The 12,311-nt window shown below is 51.4% G+C and overlaps 1 protein-coding gene across 7 annotated transcripts in view; it reads left to right on the top strand.

Moving 5' to 3' along the window:
* Positions 1-3,976: 3,976 nt before the first annotated feature.
* Positions 3,977-12,311, top strand: part of PTCH1 (patched 1) — a 59,093-nt gene continuing 50,758 nt past the window's right edge. For 2 of the 7 annotated variants that reach the window (XM_032392885.1, XM_032392886.1), the window contains exons 1-2: positions 3,977-4,177; positions 5,822-6,014. In XM_032392885.1, the coding sequence (XP_032248776.1) occupies positions 3,977-4,177; positions 5,822-6,014 (394 nt within the window). Of the gene's footprint in view, positions 4,178-4,303; positions 4,379-4,697; positions 5,140-5,279; positions 5,418-5,486; positions 5,708-5,821; positions 6,015-6,589; positions 6,658-12,311 lie in introns of those variants that run through there. The other 5 variants (XM_032392893.1, XM_032392890.1, XM_032392887.1 and 2 more) reach the window with 5 other exon arrangements.

Raw genomic sequence — 12,311 nt, 5'->3', positions numbered from 1 at the left:
AGATCAATGTTCAAAACGTTTAGGAATTAAGTCCAACTGAGGGAAATGAGCCCGAGTGGAAGAGGCTTTGCCATTGAAATGGTGCACATGTAGCAGCAGTCAGCACGAAAGAATATGCAGCTGCGTGCAGAGAGTAATAAGGAACCATGATGTGTACATAGCCCATAATTTCATTTTAGAATTCCATAATCCAAGCAGCTAAACTTAAATTGCTGTAAATAAGAGACTCGGAGGCACAACTAATGTTTTGGTCTAAAACGCTGTAAAGGAATTTGAAGAGACAAACGAAGCAACCTATGACTACATGATTACCTTGCTATACAGCACGATTCAAATATAAACAGACTGACATGTAAAACTAGGGGGTACAACCCCCAACTCTAAAAAATAATTTCCAGCGGCAAGCACTTAATAGTTTGACTTCAAACGTCTGCAGAACCACTCAGTAAGGAAAGTTGGAATAAATCTCCTTTCCTACTTTCTGTTCTTTATCAAACATAATAAAAATCAGGATTTCGCTTCAAGATTAAACTTGCTATGTGTCGAGCCCATTCCTCCCTGCGATATTATTTATTAATGTGTCATTTTAATCGCATAGTGCTTGCCTTCCCTTCTGGATTTTAGCAGCCCTCCCAGAGCGGCGCACAAAATCACGTGCTCCTTCGGAGTTTTGAGTTTTGAATTTCCGCGCTGGCCGGGTACTCCGGTCCTCCTCTTGATCTCGTAAATACCCTCAGACACTTCTGCTGTCTTTGTCTCTATTCTGCGGGACACCCTACCCCGCCCGGGGTACCGCATCACGTTCCGCCGGTTTGGAATTCAGGAGACAGGGCCTCCCACTGAAACCAGGAAGGAGAAAAAGCTAGAAGGAAGGCGGTGAGGCTGGATAGAGAGGAGAAAGGGGTGAAAGAGGAAGGAGAAAGGAAAGGGGAGATGGAAAGAAGGAGGGAGGGGGAAACCGCCAAAGAGGATCAGGAAGAGGGCGGGGAGGACTGGCGACAAGCCCCCCGCGGGAGCCGCGTGGGCTGCCCCGGTGGCCTGCTCGCCCCGCCGCAGTCCCCTTTGGGCCGGGGCCGCGGACACCCGGCCGCTGAATGGGAAGGGACCCGTGCGCTCGGCCATTGGCCGGCCGCGGGAGGCCGCGCGGACATTGGGCAACGTAAGGGGGCCGGACCGCCTTCAGGAATGTACTACGGCGCGTCCGGCACGTCCGTCCGCGCCGGCGGGGCGCGAGCCTCCTCTGGGCTCCCGGGAGGCCGAGCTGGAGACTTGGAGTCCGCCCGGCGCGAGCCAAGCGCACCGACTTCCCTACCTGCTCCGCCTGGGCCGCGCGGGGAGTCCCGGAGCTCGGGTGCGCGCGCAGGCGGACGCACGCGCGCGCGTGCAGGCCTCCCGGCCGCCCAGCGCGCGCCGCCCGGGCCCGGCCCTGGGTCACGTGGTCGCGTGGGCTCCGCCTTCTCCCCGCTCCTCCCCCTTTCCCTCCATCTGGGTTTCTTTCTTTCCTTTCCTTTCTTTCTTCTTTTTTTTCAATGAACACACACCGTGTGCATCTTAAAGCCACCCTGCCCCATTTTACGGCTGCAGTCGGCTTCTAGCTGCCGCGGGTCCCCCTCTGCAGTTCAACCACGTTTTTAAAAAAGAAAGGGAAAAATAATAAAATGAAGCAGAATCGAAGAGTTTGTGGGTCTGGTCGCTATCTCAGGGAGGATTTAATAACTTGCAAACAAGAAAAACAAACTACGCTCTTCAAAAATTATATTTTTAAGTAAAAAGCGGAACTATGTAGGTAGTTTAAGATGTCTGGCCCCAGGATCCACTTCAGAGGGTCGCGTGTTTTCTTCCCCAACGGGAAGCGAATCCCCGGGATGTCTCGGTGACACTGGCCGCAGTGTACTGACAAGTCCTCGCAATCAGCGCACAATTTGTTTCGAATGAATCCAACATCAAAGCCTTTATTCTCCCCAACGTCACGCTATTATTAAATATAACAGGATGCGTACCAGTTTTTGAAAAAAAAAACGTTTAAAACGGACTTTAAATAATTTAAACAAGGACTTGTGGTTGATAAAAGGGGGGAGTCCAAATGAACCCCAAATAGTCAAGAAAACTTTTTTTCTCTTTCTCAGTGAAAACAATTCCGTTGCTCCTGGTTGTTAAAAGGATTCTGTTGTTTCTTTTTTACATATGTCATATTAAAGATTCAAATAAAAACGCCTTTGCCTCCACAAGATTGCTTCGGTGTCTGGATTCCACGTTTTTAAAACACTGACTCCTTCAAACGGGGACTGTGCTGCCGTGGGTTTTCGGGTGGGGTGGGGGGAGGATTTTAAGAAAGGGTGGCTTTTCCCAACGTCCTTACTTTCCTCTTTAACTTTCCATTTTGTTTATCTTAATGCGAGGCGTTGTTCCCTGCGAGAGCCTAAGTCTTCTCTTTAGTTAGAAAAGAAAAGAGAGGAGGAAAAAAAAAAAATCTGGCACACACTGGCGCACTATCCACCACCCTGTCATTATTGGTGCAGGCCTGGGAATTCAAGCCGGACCTCCCAGTATTTGCTGCAGCTTGAGGCCAAGGTGCCTCTGAAAGGGTTTTCTCTTTGAGGAATTTCAGAAATTGTTTAAGCGCTTAAAAAAATATTACATTTCCCCCCGTGTCTATCGCGAGGCAAATGCTCGTGGGTGTATATGTGTGTGTGAGTGTGTGCGCGCGCGCAAAAGGCGTCTTACAAAAAGAAGACACTGTTGAAAAGAAAAGGAATAAGAAAGAAAAGGGAGGGGGGGAGCATTCCTTAATGGAAGTATTGCATGCGAGAAGGTTGGCGCTCTCGGAGGCTCCCCCCGAAGCCGGGGATGCACACACTGGGGTTGCCTACCTGGGTGGTCTCTCTACTTTGGTGAGCTGTTGCTAAGCAGCTAATAATAGTCATGTTTGCTGAGTAATTTCTGCCCTCCGCGAGCCAATCGCGTCGCAGAAACCCAAGCCATCTGACAGCCCCGGGGGCGGGAGCTCCAGCCTTTTTCTCTTTCGCTCGGTCTCTCCCCCTCCACCCCCTCCCCTCCTCCTCCTCTTTCTCCAAATGGAGAGAGTTCTTTTTTTTCTTCTTCCATCTCATCTATTGAATCAAGGAGCTGCTGCGGCCGCTGCCCGCTGCACACACACAGAGCGGAGTCCCCAGGTCCCGGGAGCGAGTGAGGCGCGCTGCACTGGGGCAGAATGGTCCAGCGGGTCGGCGAGGAGCACAAGAAAGCAGAGTCCGGGACCGAACAGCCACCGCGAACCCAGCAGCCAGAGCCCGAGCAGCCCGAGCAGCAGCTTCAGGAGCCGCCACCGCCAGCAGCAGCCGCCGCGAGAGCAGCGGCGGCGGCGGCGGCTGACCCGGCCCGGCAGCGCTGAGACCCACCGGGCACGCACGGACCCCGCGGCGGTGGCTCTGCGCTTACCCTCCGCGGCCGCTCGAGCGACCCGGGAGGCGCCGAGGGAGCCGGCGAGGCCGGCGGGAGCGGCGGGGATTTGCTGGCGCTTTCTGCAGTGAAGGGGTCGCGGCGCGGGGCGGGGGGCGGGTAGGGGGAGTTGGGGATCTCGAGGAGCGCCGCGCGAGCGCCCGAAGGACAGGCTGGCTCCGCGCGCCGGCTCTCGCCCTCCCGAGAACTGGATGTGGGCAGCGGCGGCCGCAGAGACCTCGGGACCCCCGCGCAATGTGGCAATGGAAGGCGCAGGGTCTGACTCCCCGGCAGCGGCTGCGGCCGCAGCGGCAGCAGCGCCAGCCGTGTGAGCAGCAGCAGCAGCGGCAGCAGCAGCGACAGCAGCAGGTCTGTCAACCGGAGCCCCAGCCCGAGCAGCCGGCGGCCAGCAGCGTCCTCGCCAGCCGAGCGCCCGGGCGCGCGGGGAGCCCGCAGCGGCGGCAGCAGCGCGCCGGGCCGCCCGGGAAGCCTCGGTTCCCGCGGCGGCGGCGGCGGCGGCGGCGGCGGCGGCGGCAACATGGCCTCGGCTGGTAACGCCGCCGAGCCCCAGGACCGCGGCGGCGGCGGCGGCAGCTGCAGCGGGGCCCCGGGCCGGCCGGCCGGCGGCGGGAGGCGCAGACGGACCGGGGGGCTGCGCCGCAGCGCCGCGCTGGACCGGGACTATCTGCACCGGCCCAGCTACTGCGACGCCGCCTTCGCTCTGGAGCAGATTTCCAAGGTGCATTTCAGACTCTCTCCTCTCCTCCCACTCTTCCCTCCTCTTCCTCTTCGGGATCGCCCCCGCCACACACACACACACACACGCACGCACGCACGCACGCAAGCACTCACACACACCTCTCCAGGAAAAGAAGCAGACAAGTGGGGATTGAAAAATTCAAACCCTCCCTCCGGTCCTAGGAGGAAAGGGCTGTCTGAGGTCCGCAGGGGGTGGAGGGTGTGTGTATGTGTGTGTGTGTGTGTGTGTGTGTGTGTGTGCACGCGCCCTCCCCGGCATGCCTTTTCCGGAGCACTGGAAAGCGGTCCACGGTGGACCACCTCTAGGGCGGCCGCAGCGCGGCAATGCCCAGTGCCCCCGGCCCCGGAGACCCCTGCTCCTGCGCCCCTGCCCCTATTTGCAACCTAAACCCCTGTAATGCTGCCACATTTCTTAACATCTTGGAGGGGGAGGCGGAGTGGAGGGAGGCGGAGAGAGGAAGGGGGGGGAGGGAGCCGAAATAAAGGTGGTTTCCTTTTTTGGCAGCCGGTTTTGCTTTTGTGGAGCATGAAATCTCTGCCCCCTTAAAAATTATCCTTGGAAGAGGGCATCTCCCCTCTTCCTTTTTAGTTTTTGAGCCACTTCTTCTTAAAGCCTGGGGGGAAAGGGAAAGTTGTAAACAAATTGCCACCTTAAATCCGCGGTGCTGGTCTGCCAAGCGGCCGGGTTCATTGTGTTTACGAGGCTCGCTGAAATGTGTGGAATCCGGGGAAGGCGAGCACCCAGACGGGGGCCCGCCGGGGCAGCGGCCAGCGCCGGGGAAACGCCGCCGCCGGGAGCAGCCACAGCCCAGCCAGGACCCCCGCCTGCGCCGGCCTGGGCCCTTCCCCTGTGCACTTGGCTACTTTTTACGTTTAACCAGATGGGAAGGGAGAGGAGGGAAAGATCCATGTGGCTGCCCTCTTCCGATCACAAATATTGTCGTAAGTTGCAGATGGCTGCCCCACTTCCTAATTCAGCTCACACAGCGTCTCCCAACGCTTTGGAAATGCGTCGCGAGTGAGCTCCGGCGCCGCGCTCACCACGTGGATCCCCACTTACTACCACGCCGGGCGGGGGTCAGGATCGGGGAGCCCACAATACATTGTTCCCAGAGCGCGCTCGTTCCCCAGCCCCCATCCTTGCCGGGGCATCCGGAGAGGGGTGAAGGATGGCGCTTGACTTGCGGGGAATCGACCCATGGTTTGCTGGTTCTTAAATGGTGGGCTCCAACACAGAGATTGCGCAGCCCCTCCCTTCCCAGCTCCGGTGTGAATATTGCCTGTGTTGAGTGATTTCTCTCCTCTCTGCCTCGGCTTCCCCTTCCCTCTGTTCTTGCAGCCCTTCTCCCCAGCGCCCCCAAGACACCTTCGGGGATGCTGCGCGGGTCGTGCGTGGGGGCGCCCCTGCTGTCGCCAAGGTGCAGCTCCCACGCTGCATCCCGACGTTGATTTATGCCCAGGCCCACGCCGCTCGCATTACCCGGGGCCGGCCTGGGATCCAGGCCCGAGGGTACCCCCCTCCCCACGGCTGTCGCGGGATCCGCGGGCGGGTGCGCGCAAGCGGGCGTGGGCGCGCGGGCCGCGACTCCCCGGCGCTCACTCCTCCCTTCTGCTTCATCCTCAGGGGAAAGCTACTGGCCGGAAAGCGCCGCTGTGGCTGAGAGCGAAGTTTCAGAGACTCTTATTTAAACTGGGTTGTTACATTCAAAAAAACTGCGGCAAGTTCTTGGTTGTGGGCCTCCTCATATTTGGGGCCTTCGCTGTGGGATTAAAGGCAGCTAATCTCGAGACCAACGTGGAGGAGCTGTGGGTGGAAGGTAAGAGACCCAGCGCCCGCCGCGGCGCCCTCTCGTCCCCCAGCCCGGGCCCCTTTCCCTGCCTCCTTCCAACTGATAAAGATATTTGCCAGCATACACCTAGGGCCTTTCTGTGGCGAGCGAGAACCCCCTGCCCGCACCAGGGGGAATTGTTTATTGTTTGGGCGCCTGGCCGGGAGCCAGGCCCGCCCGACAAAGGCCGCGCTGTAATCTACTCGGGGCGCTGCGCTTTGCTAGGTGTTGTGGGAGAGAGTGGCGAGGGCGGGCCGGCGGGGGCGCGGGGGCCCCTCCGCGGGACGGACCACTCTGCGCGGCCGGGGGCCCCCGGGGCCTGCCGCCGCCGCCGCCGCTCACTGCCGCCGCGCCCGAGACGCGGCCCGAGGAAGGCCTCTCGGCTCCTGGCTCTCGTCCTCGGCGTCCTTCCCTCCCCCACCCCCACCCAGCACGTCCAAAGAGAAAGAGTGGGGGGGCAGAGAGAGGCCACCCCTCCGGCTGGAGGGAGTGTGCGCGCCCCCGGCGGCCGCGGCCGCCGCGCCGGGGAGGGCGGGGGGCGGGCGCAGCGCGGGCCTGCGGAGGCAGCGGCGTGTGTGGTCCTGTTTTTGGACAGCTTTCAACTCTGGGGGAAAAAAACATTTGTCTCAAGGTACAAAAAAAAAAAAAAAAAGTGGGGGTAGGGAGGAAAGGAGTTGAAATAAAAAACAGTAAAGCATAGACTGGAACGCATGTTTGCAAAGTAGATTAATGTTTCCTCGAGGGTGGGGGCTTTTTAAATGGAATGATTTCGGGGCAAGGCTGCGTTTTGCAGGCTGAAAGAAGAAATGTGTTTTAAGAACTCGGGTTTGGAGGGAGGGGCCACACAGGAGCTCTCCAAGGGGTTCTGCCAGTCCTTTATCCAACATTTCTCCATTTGGGGGTTCTTGAAGACTTTTTTTTTTTTTAAAGCAGTTGTAAATTTAAAATAGATCCCCCCTCGCCCCTCAAGACGGAAACATTTTACATTCTTTTGGTGATACGGGTTTTTGTTTTTTTGGGTTCTTGTTGTGGGTGGTTGTTTTTTTAATTCTTTTTCTGGAAAGTGACAGTCTTGCTGTTTGGAAACATTTTAACCCCTAAATACTGCTTTGGATATCTTTTACAATGGGATGGGAAGGAAGGATTGAGGTAATTATGTAGATATTTCAAACCAGACTACCTAGAGCATTCCTAGTGAAAGCTACCTAACACAAAATTTGGAAGCCTGAGAGTTGTATGTGTAATTACGTCACTGATCCCTTTCAGAATGCTGTTGGAAAGCTAACCTTGGAGAATATTTTGTTAAGTTTGCCTTGTTTGTGAAGATTCAGTTCTCAGTGTTTTGCAAGCATATGGTGGAGTCTTTAATTGAGAAGTGACAATTAAAATAATAGTCCAAATAATTAAGAACAGAAAACATTCTTGCCTTAAGTAGGTTGGTAATTAATACAAAACTATTCTTTGGATTGAATCCGTGGGGTAATTTACCTCAGTTGAGCATTTCCCTGTCATTGGTAGATAAAAGAAGAGTTTTATTGAGCATCAATATACCTTATACCTTATATATACACCAATATGTCTTATACCTTAGCACCAAGTTTACGGAGTACCTATCATGTCCCGTCTGTGAGACACTCCTTGTGCACAAACGCTCGCAATTGAAAATACTGGTGTTGAGTGCGCTTGCAGTAAATTTGAGCTCACAGTTGAAGTGGGCCATGAAAGTCAAATGGGAAAAAAAGCTTCCATGGAAGTGCTGAGGTAAATTAGGATGACCTGGAAAGAGAGAGAAGGAAGGAGGGATGTCTGGGCAGAAGCTCAGAAAGAGGGGTTAAGCAGAGGCCCCAGCTGAGTGGAGGCTCCTGGTGTGGTGGGAATAGGCTGTGATGCAGGTGTGCCCGAGGCAGTAGGCTGTAGTTGGGAAATGATGTGATTGGCTAGACTGTGGGGAGCTACCGTAGGTCCTAGGACAGAACAAGGGACGAGCTGAGGGGCTTCCCAGCTCTGTGCATCTGTTCACTTTACACCACTCAGACCAACAAATTTGTTAGGTGTCAGTGGTGATGACAAAAGATAATTTTTTGCTGTTTTGAGCAAGATTTTTCAGTAGACCTTTAATAAGTGTAAAGAGAAATAATGTGATTTATTTTTTTTAACATTGTATATTTCTAGAAGCAACTGTTTCTGCATGTGACAGTTTGTTTCAAGTCCTGGAAGGAGGAGGAACATGATTAGTGGCAGTGTCACCTGGGCTCTAGCTTAGTGAGAGAGTGTGAAGGAGTGACACCTCAGATAGGACTCATTTTGCCGACTTTGGGCCTCAGTTGTTTGTCTTCCCATTTCTGTTTTGGTGGTTTCAGTGTGGCTCACTGGTTCTTTAACCAAGTGTTACTTACTTAATACTATCACTTGTTGCTCAACTACCATTACTGTTTATTAACACATGTCTCACAACTCAATAAAGTAGTTATCTATTATTATGCTTATTTTTATAACACAATAGTGTATGTGATGTTTTTACCTGTAATAACTGAATTATTGTTCCATTTTACAAAAATGTCCACTTTGCCTCCTAATGACTTAAGTCAACTTGGTCTCTTGATTTGTCATCCATTCATTCATTCATCCATTCATTCATTCATTGTGTGCTAGACTCTTCCCATGTAGAAGAAGCAATAGTTTCATAAATACAGGTAAACCCAACCCGGGATCTCATGAGACCACCATGTCATTTTATAATTTTGACTTAAGTTCAAAGAAGAGGTAACAGTGAGGAGTTCTTGTTTATGAGGTAGTGAGCTTGGTGTTCATATCAACAGTAAGTAGTGTAAGCGTTTTTTTTCAGGAGTTGGAATTTCCTGCTGTCCTAGACTGTAGCAGAGGAAAATGAGGAGCAACTTGGAATGCAGGTTAATTGTACTTTAATCTCTGATAAATTACTCATCACTATCAGCAAGGAAGTCTGTTAGATGGTTGTTTTCTTAATGGAGACTATAAATGTTCTGAGCATAAACGGGGGTGTTTGCTACACTAAAGAAACCAAACGAATAGAGATTGCATATTTCCCTAGTTAAAAAACGAAAGACTGAGAAAAACATAAGAGATTTTTAAGGAGAGAGGAATGCTGAGGGACAGTTTGGGAAAATGCTTATTTCCCCCATGATTTTTTTTTAAAAAAAGACATACCACACACACTACATAGCTAAATAGGCAAAGGCAACTGGAGATATGTATATCTACATACCTATACACGAATACATGTATCTACCAGTTGACTCTTGAGCAGTGTGGGGCGTTTGGGGCACCGACCCCTGCACAGTTGAAAACCCATGTGTAACTTTTGACTCTCCAAATACTTAACTACTAATAGCCTGTGTTGACTGGAAGCCTTACCAATAACATAAAGTCGATTAACACGTATTTTGTGTGTTATATGTATCACATGCTTTATTCTTAGAATAGAGTAAGCTGGAGGAAAAAAAACATTATTGCAAAAATCAGGAGGAAGAAAAAATATATTTACAGTACTCTACTGTATTTATTGAAAAAAATCTGCATATAAGTGGACTTACACAGTTCAAACCTGTGTTGTTCAACTGTGTATATCTCCACTTACCTTTGTATTTGTGTCTCCACATAGACTTACTACATATATCCTTGTATTTGCCAAAATAATTGTTATCTTTTTAACATAGTCAGCAAATTAAAAGGATCCACTTGCTAGGCTGTATCATTGATTTGACTTTCATGCTTCAGCGTGCTGGGGGAATGTGGCTTTATAAAGACCGTTTGAATACATGGGCCACACTGTGCAGACCAATATAAGCTAGATAAGGAAGACTCTCTCATATTTTTATCGCACTGGTGATAAGAATTCTTTGATTCTGTTGTTAAAATGTTCGTACAGTGACTGCTGTAATCATTGCAACAGCAACCAGTTTCTTTTAAGAAACTCAATATGCATTAGGTGCTAGCTTAGGTCTTAGGGTTATAGTATTTGCAAGTCAAAAATATCAAATGTAGCTCACTTGTGATTGGAGTCATGAGGTTCAGGAAAAGAGTATGTGGAATGATGTAGTGGACATCTGTTACCGAAACACAAGCCTGTGGCGGCAAGGTCAGGGAGAGACTAATTGTTCTTTAAATGTAAAAGTATTCCTTCAGCGCACGCTCTCTGTGTATGCTCTGTGCCAGGCACTGCGCTCAGCTCCGAGAGGTGTTGGTGAAAGGCCACAGTCCGTGCTCTCAGAGGACCTCCACCCCAGCAGGGGCACCCAGACCAGACGCAGGATGGCGGGATGGCAGGAACGCCGTCCAGGACAGCCTGGACAGGGAGGGACTGAGCCAGGCCGCAGGGCTTGGAGAGCTGGGGGTGCCGGGGCGCTCCAGGAGCAAGGCTCAGCGGACAGGACTCCCAAGTGCTTGCCTCTGGTTGGGACTTCAGTCTGAGGTGGGGAGCCCGGAGGCCTCCAGGGCCGAGCCGCATGGCAGGAAGGTCTCTGGTGTGTGCAGGGCGTTTGGCTGAGTGGCAGGCTCTTCCTTTTAGCCCTTCTTTGCCTGTGTTGTTCTCCACACTAGCGTATTTGGCCCCTAGGGTGCTGCCTGTTGCTGGTGTGCTTCACCTGGATTTCACCCTTCTGGGCACAGAAGGCAAATAACTTTATTTGTAATCTTGCCCATTTCTCAGTTGGCTTTTCCTTTTGGCTTAGCACCTTTGTCCTCCCGTCTCCTTTAATATCTACGCCCCCTCCAACGCTGTCTCGGACACAAGTTTGTTGTTGACAGCTCTCCAGTGACAGAACGTTCATTTATCTCTTTGAGCGTCCCCCCCCACCCCAAGCTTTGCCCACCCCCTGGCTTCTTTTACTGCAAAGGGTAGTAACAGCCTTGAAATGAATCCATATTGCCTTGTGTTTGGTTATTAACATCTCTGGAGGCTAGCGAGGGGAGAGGACGCAAGTTGTGACTTTGATTTTTTTTTTTTAAGAAAAATTTTTAAAAATGTTTTTAATGTCTGCTTGATGTTTGTAAGTGCTCTCAAGTTTGTTCCTTGCTAGTATGACGCCTTCAGTGTTCTTGGCTTGAACTCAGGCAGTTGTAGGAGATAAATGAACTTCACCATCCTTTCTTGCAGTTCAGAGCAAGTTTTCTCACTATTGACATTTTGCTGGATAATTCTATATTAAGGGGGTTGCCATGTGCATTGTAGGATGTTTAGCAGCATCCCTGAACTCTACCCACTAGATGCCAGTAGCAACCTCCCAGTTGTGACAACCAAAGATGTTTCTAGTCATTGCCAAATGGGGGTGGGGGGCGGGAGAATGCGCAAAATCACCCCAATTGAGAAGCACTGGTTGAGATAATAGATTCCAATTGGAAGACCCCTGCTGTGCAGATGGAAGGCTTTTATTATGATGGAGTTGTGGCTGCAAATAGACCGCCATAAATGCAAAAGAATTTTCTTCTTTAAGATAATGCCCCCTCCGCATCTCCATATTTACTGATCTAGGTAACTAATGGTAACTAATTTTTTTATTCTAATAATTTAAGTGTTTTCTTAGAATTACATTAAATATCAAATAAAAAAAACAGCATGACAAGTTGACATGGGAGGGGGCAAGCCATGGAAGAAAGAAAAAGCTGTATATTAGAGTATTTTCTTCCTTTGGGTCATTTAATTTTGAAGACAGACCTTGTTGCATTTCAAGAACAGTAAGATGAAGGTTTTTGCATGAAGGTGACTTTGTAAAAAGCAGAAAAAGACACCAGTGGACTTAGTTCATATTGAAACGAGAGCTCCTTTCGGCAGCCTGCGCAGTACATTAGCTCTTCGGTGGTCTAGCTCTCCTCCAGATGCTCCTGTCACAAACCACTTTCCCCCGGGTGCCCTTCTGCCGCAGAGCCAAAGGCACAGTGAGGGGCTGAGGCCTTGAGCTTGTATGGGCCGTGTGGGCTCTGATTTTACCGCCCCTTTTCAAAGTGATCCCCCAGTTTCTGCTCTCTGGGGCTGTCAGTTTGGGTGCCTTTCACAAGGGATCGAAAGACCTGCTGAAATGCAGCTCCTTTCTTCTCCCTGGTCCCCTGTGCATTTTAAAAAATGAAAATGCTTATTAGGTAGGTATTGGTTAGATTGCAAAGCGGGCGCCTGCATACAGGTGCAAGGAGTTGTGGTTTTCGTCATATTTGGAGAAAAACGACTGAAAAATTAATACCTAACAATAATTGCTTTAAAATACCAAATAGCCTCAGGTGCCTTCTCCCCAGGGCACCTGACCCTCTGAATCC

Source organism: Phoca vitulina, unplaced genomic scaffold (assembly GCF_004348235.1).
Source record: "Phoca vitulina isolate PV1807 unplaced genomic scaffold, GSC_HSeal_1.0 scaffold70, whole genome shotgun sequence".
In the NCBI taxonomy this organism is placed as follows: domain Eukaryota; kingdom Metazoa; phylum Chordata; class Mammalia; order Carnivora; family Phocidae; genus Phoca; species Phoca vitulina.
The sequence above is the reverse complement of the archived record's forward strand: the minus strand, read 5'-3'. Positions and strand labels throughout refer to the sequence as shown.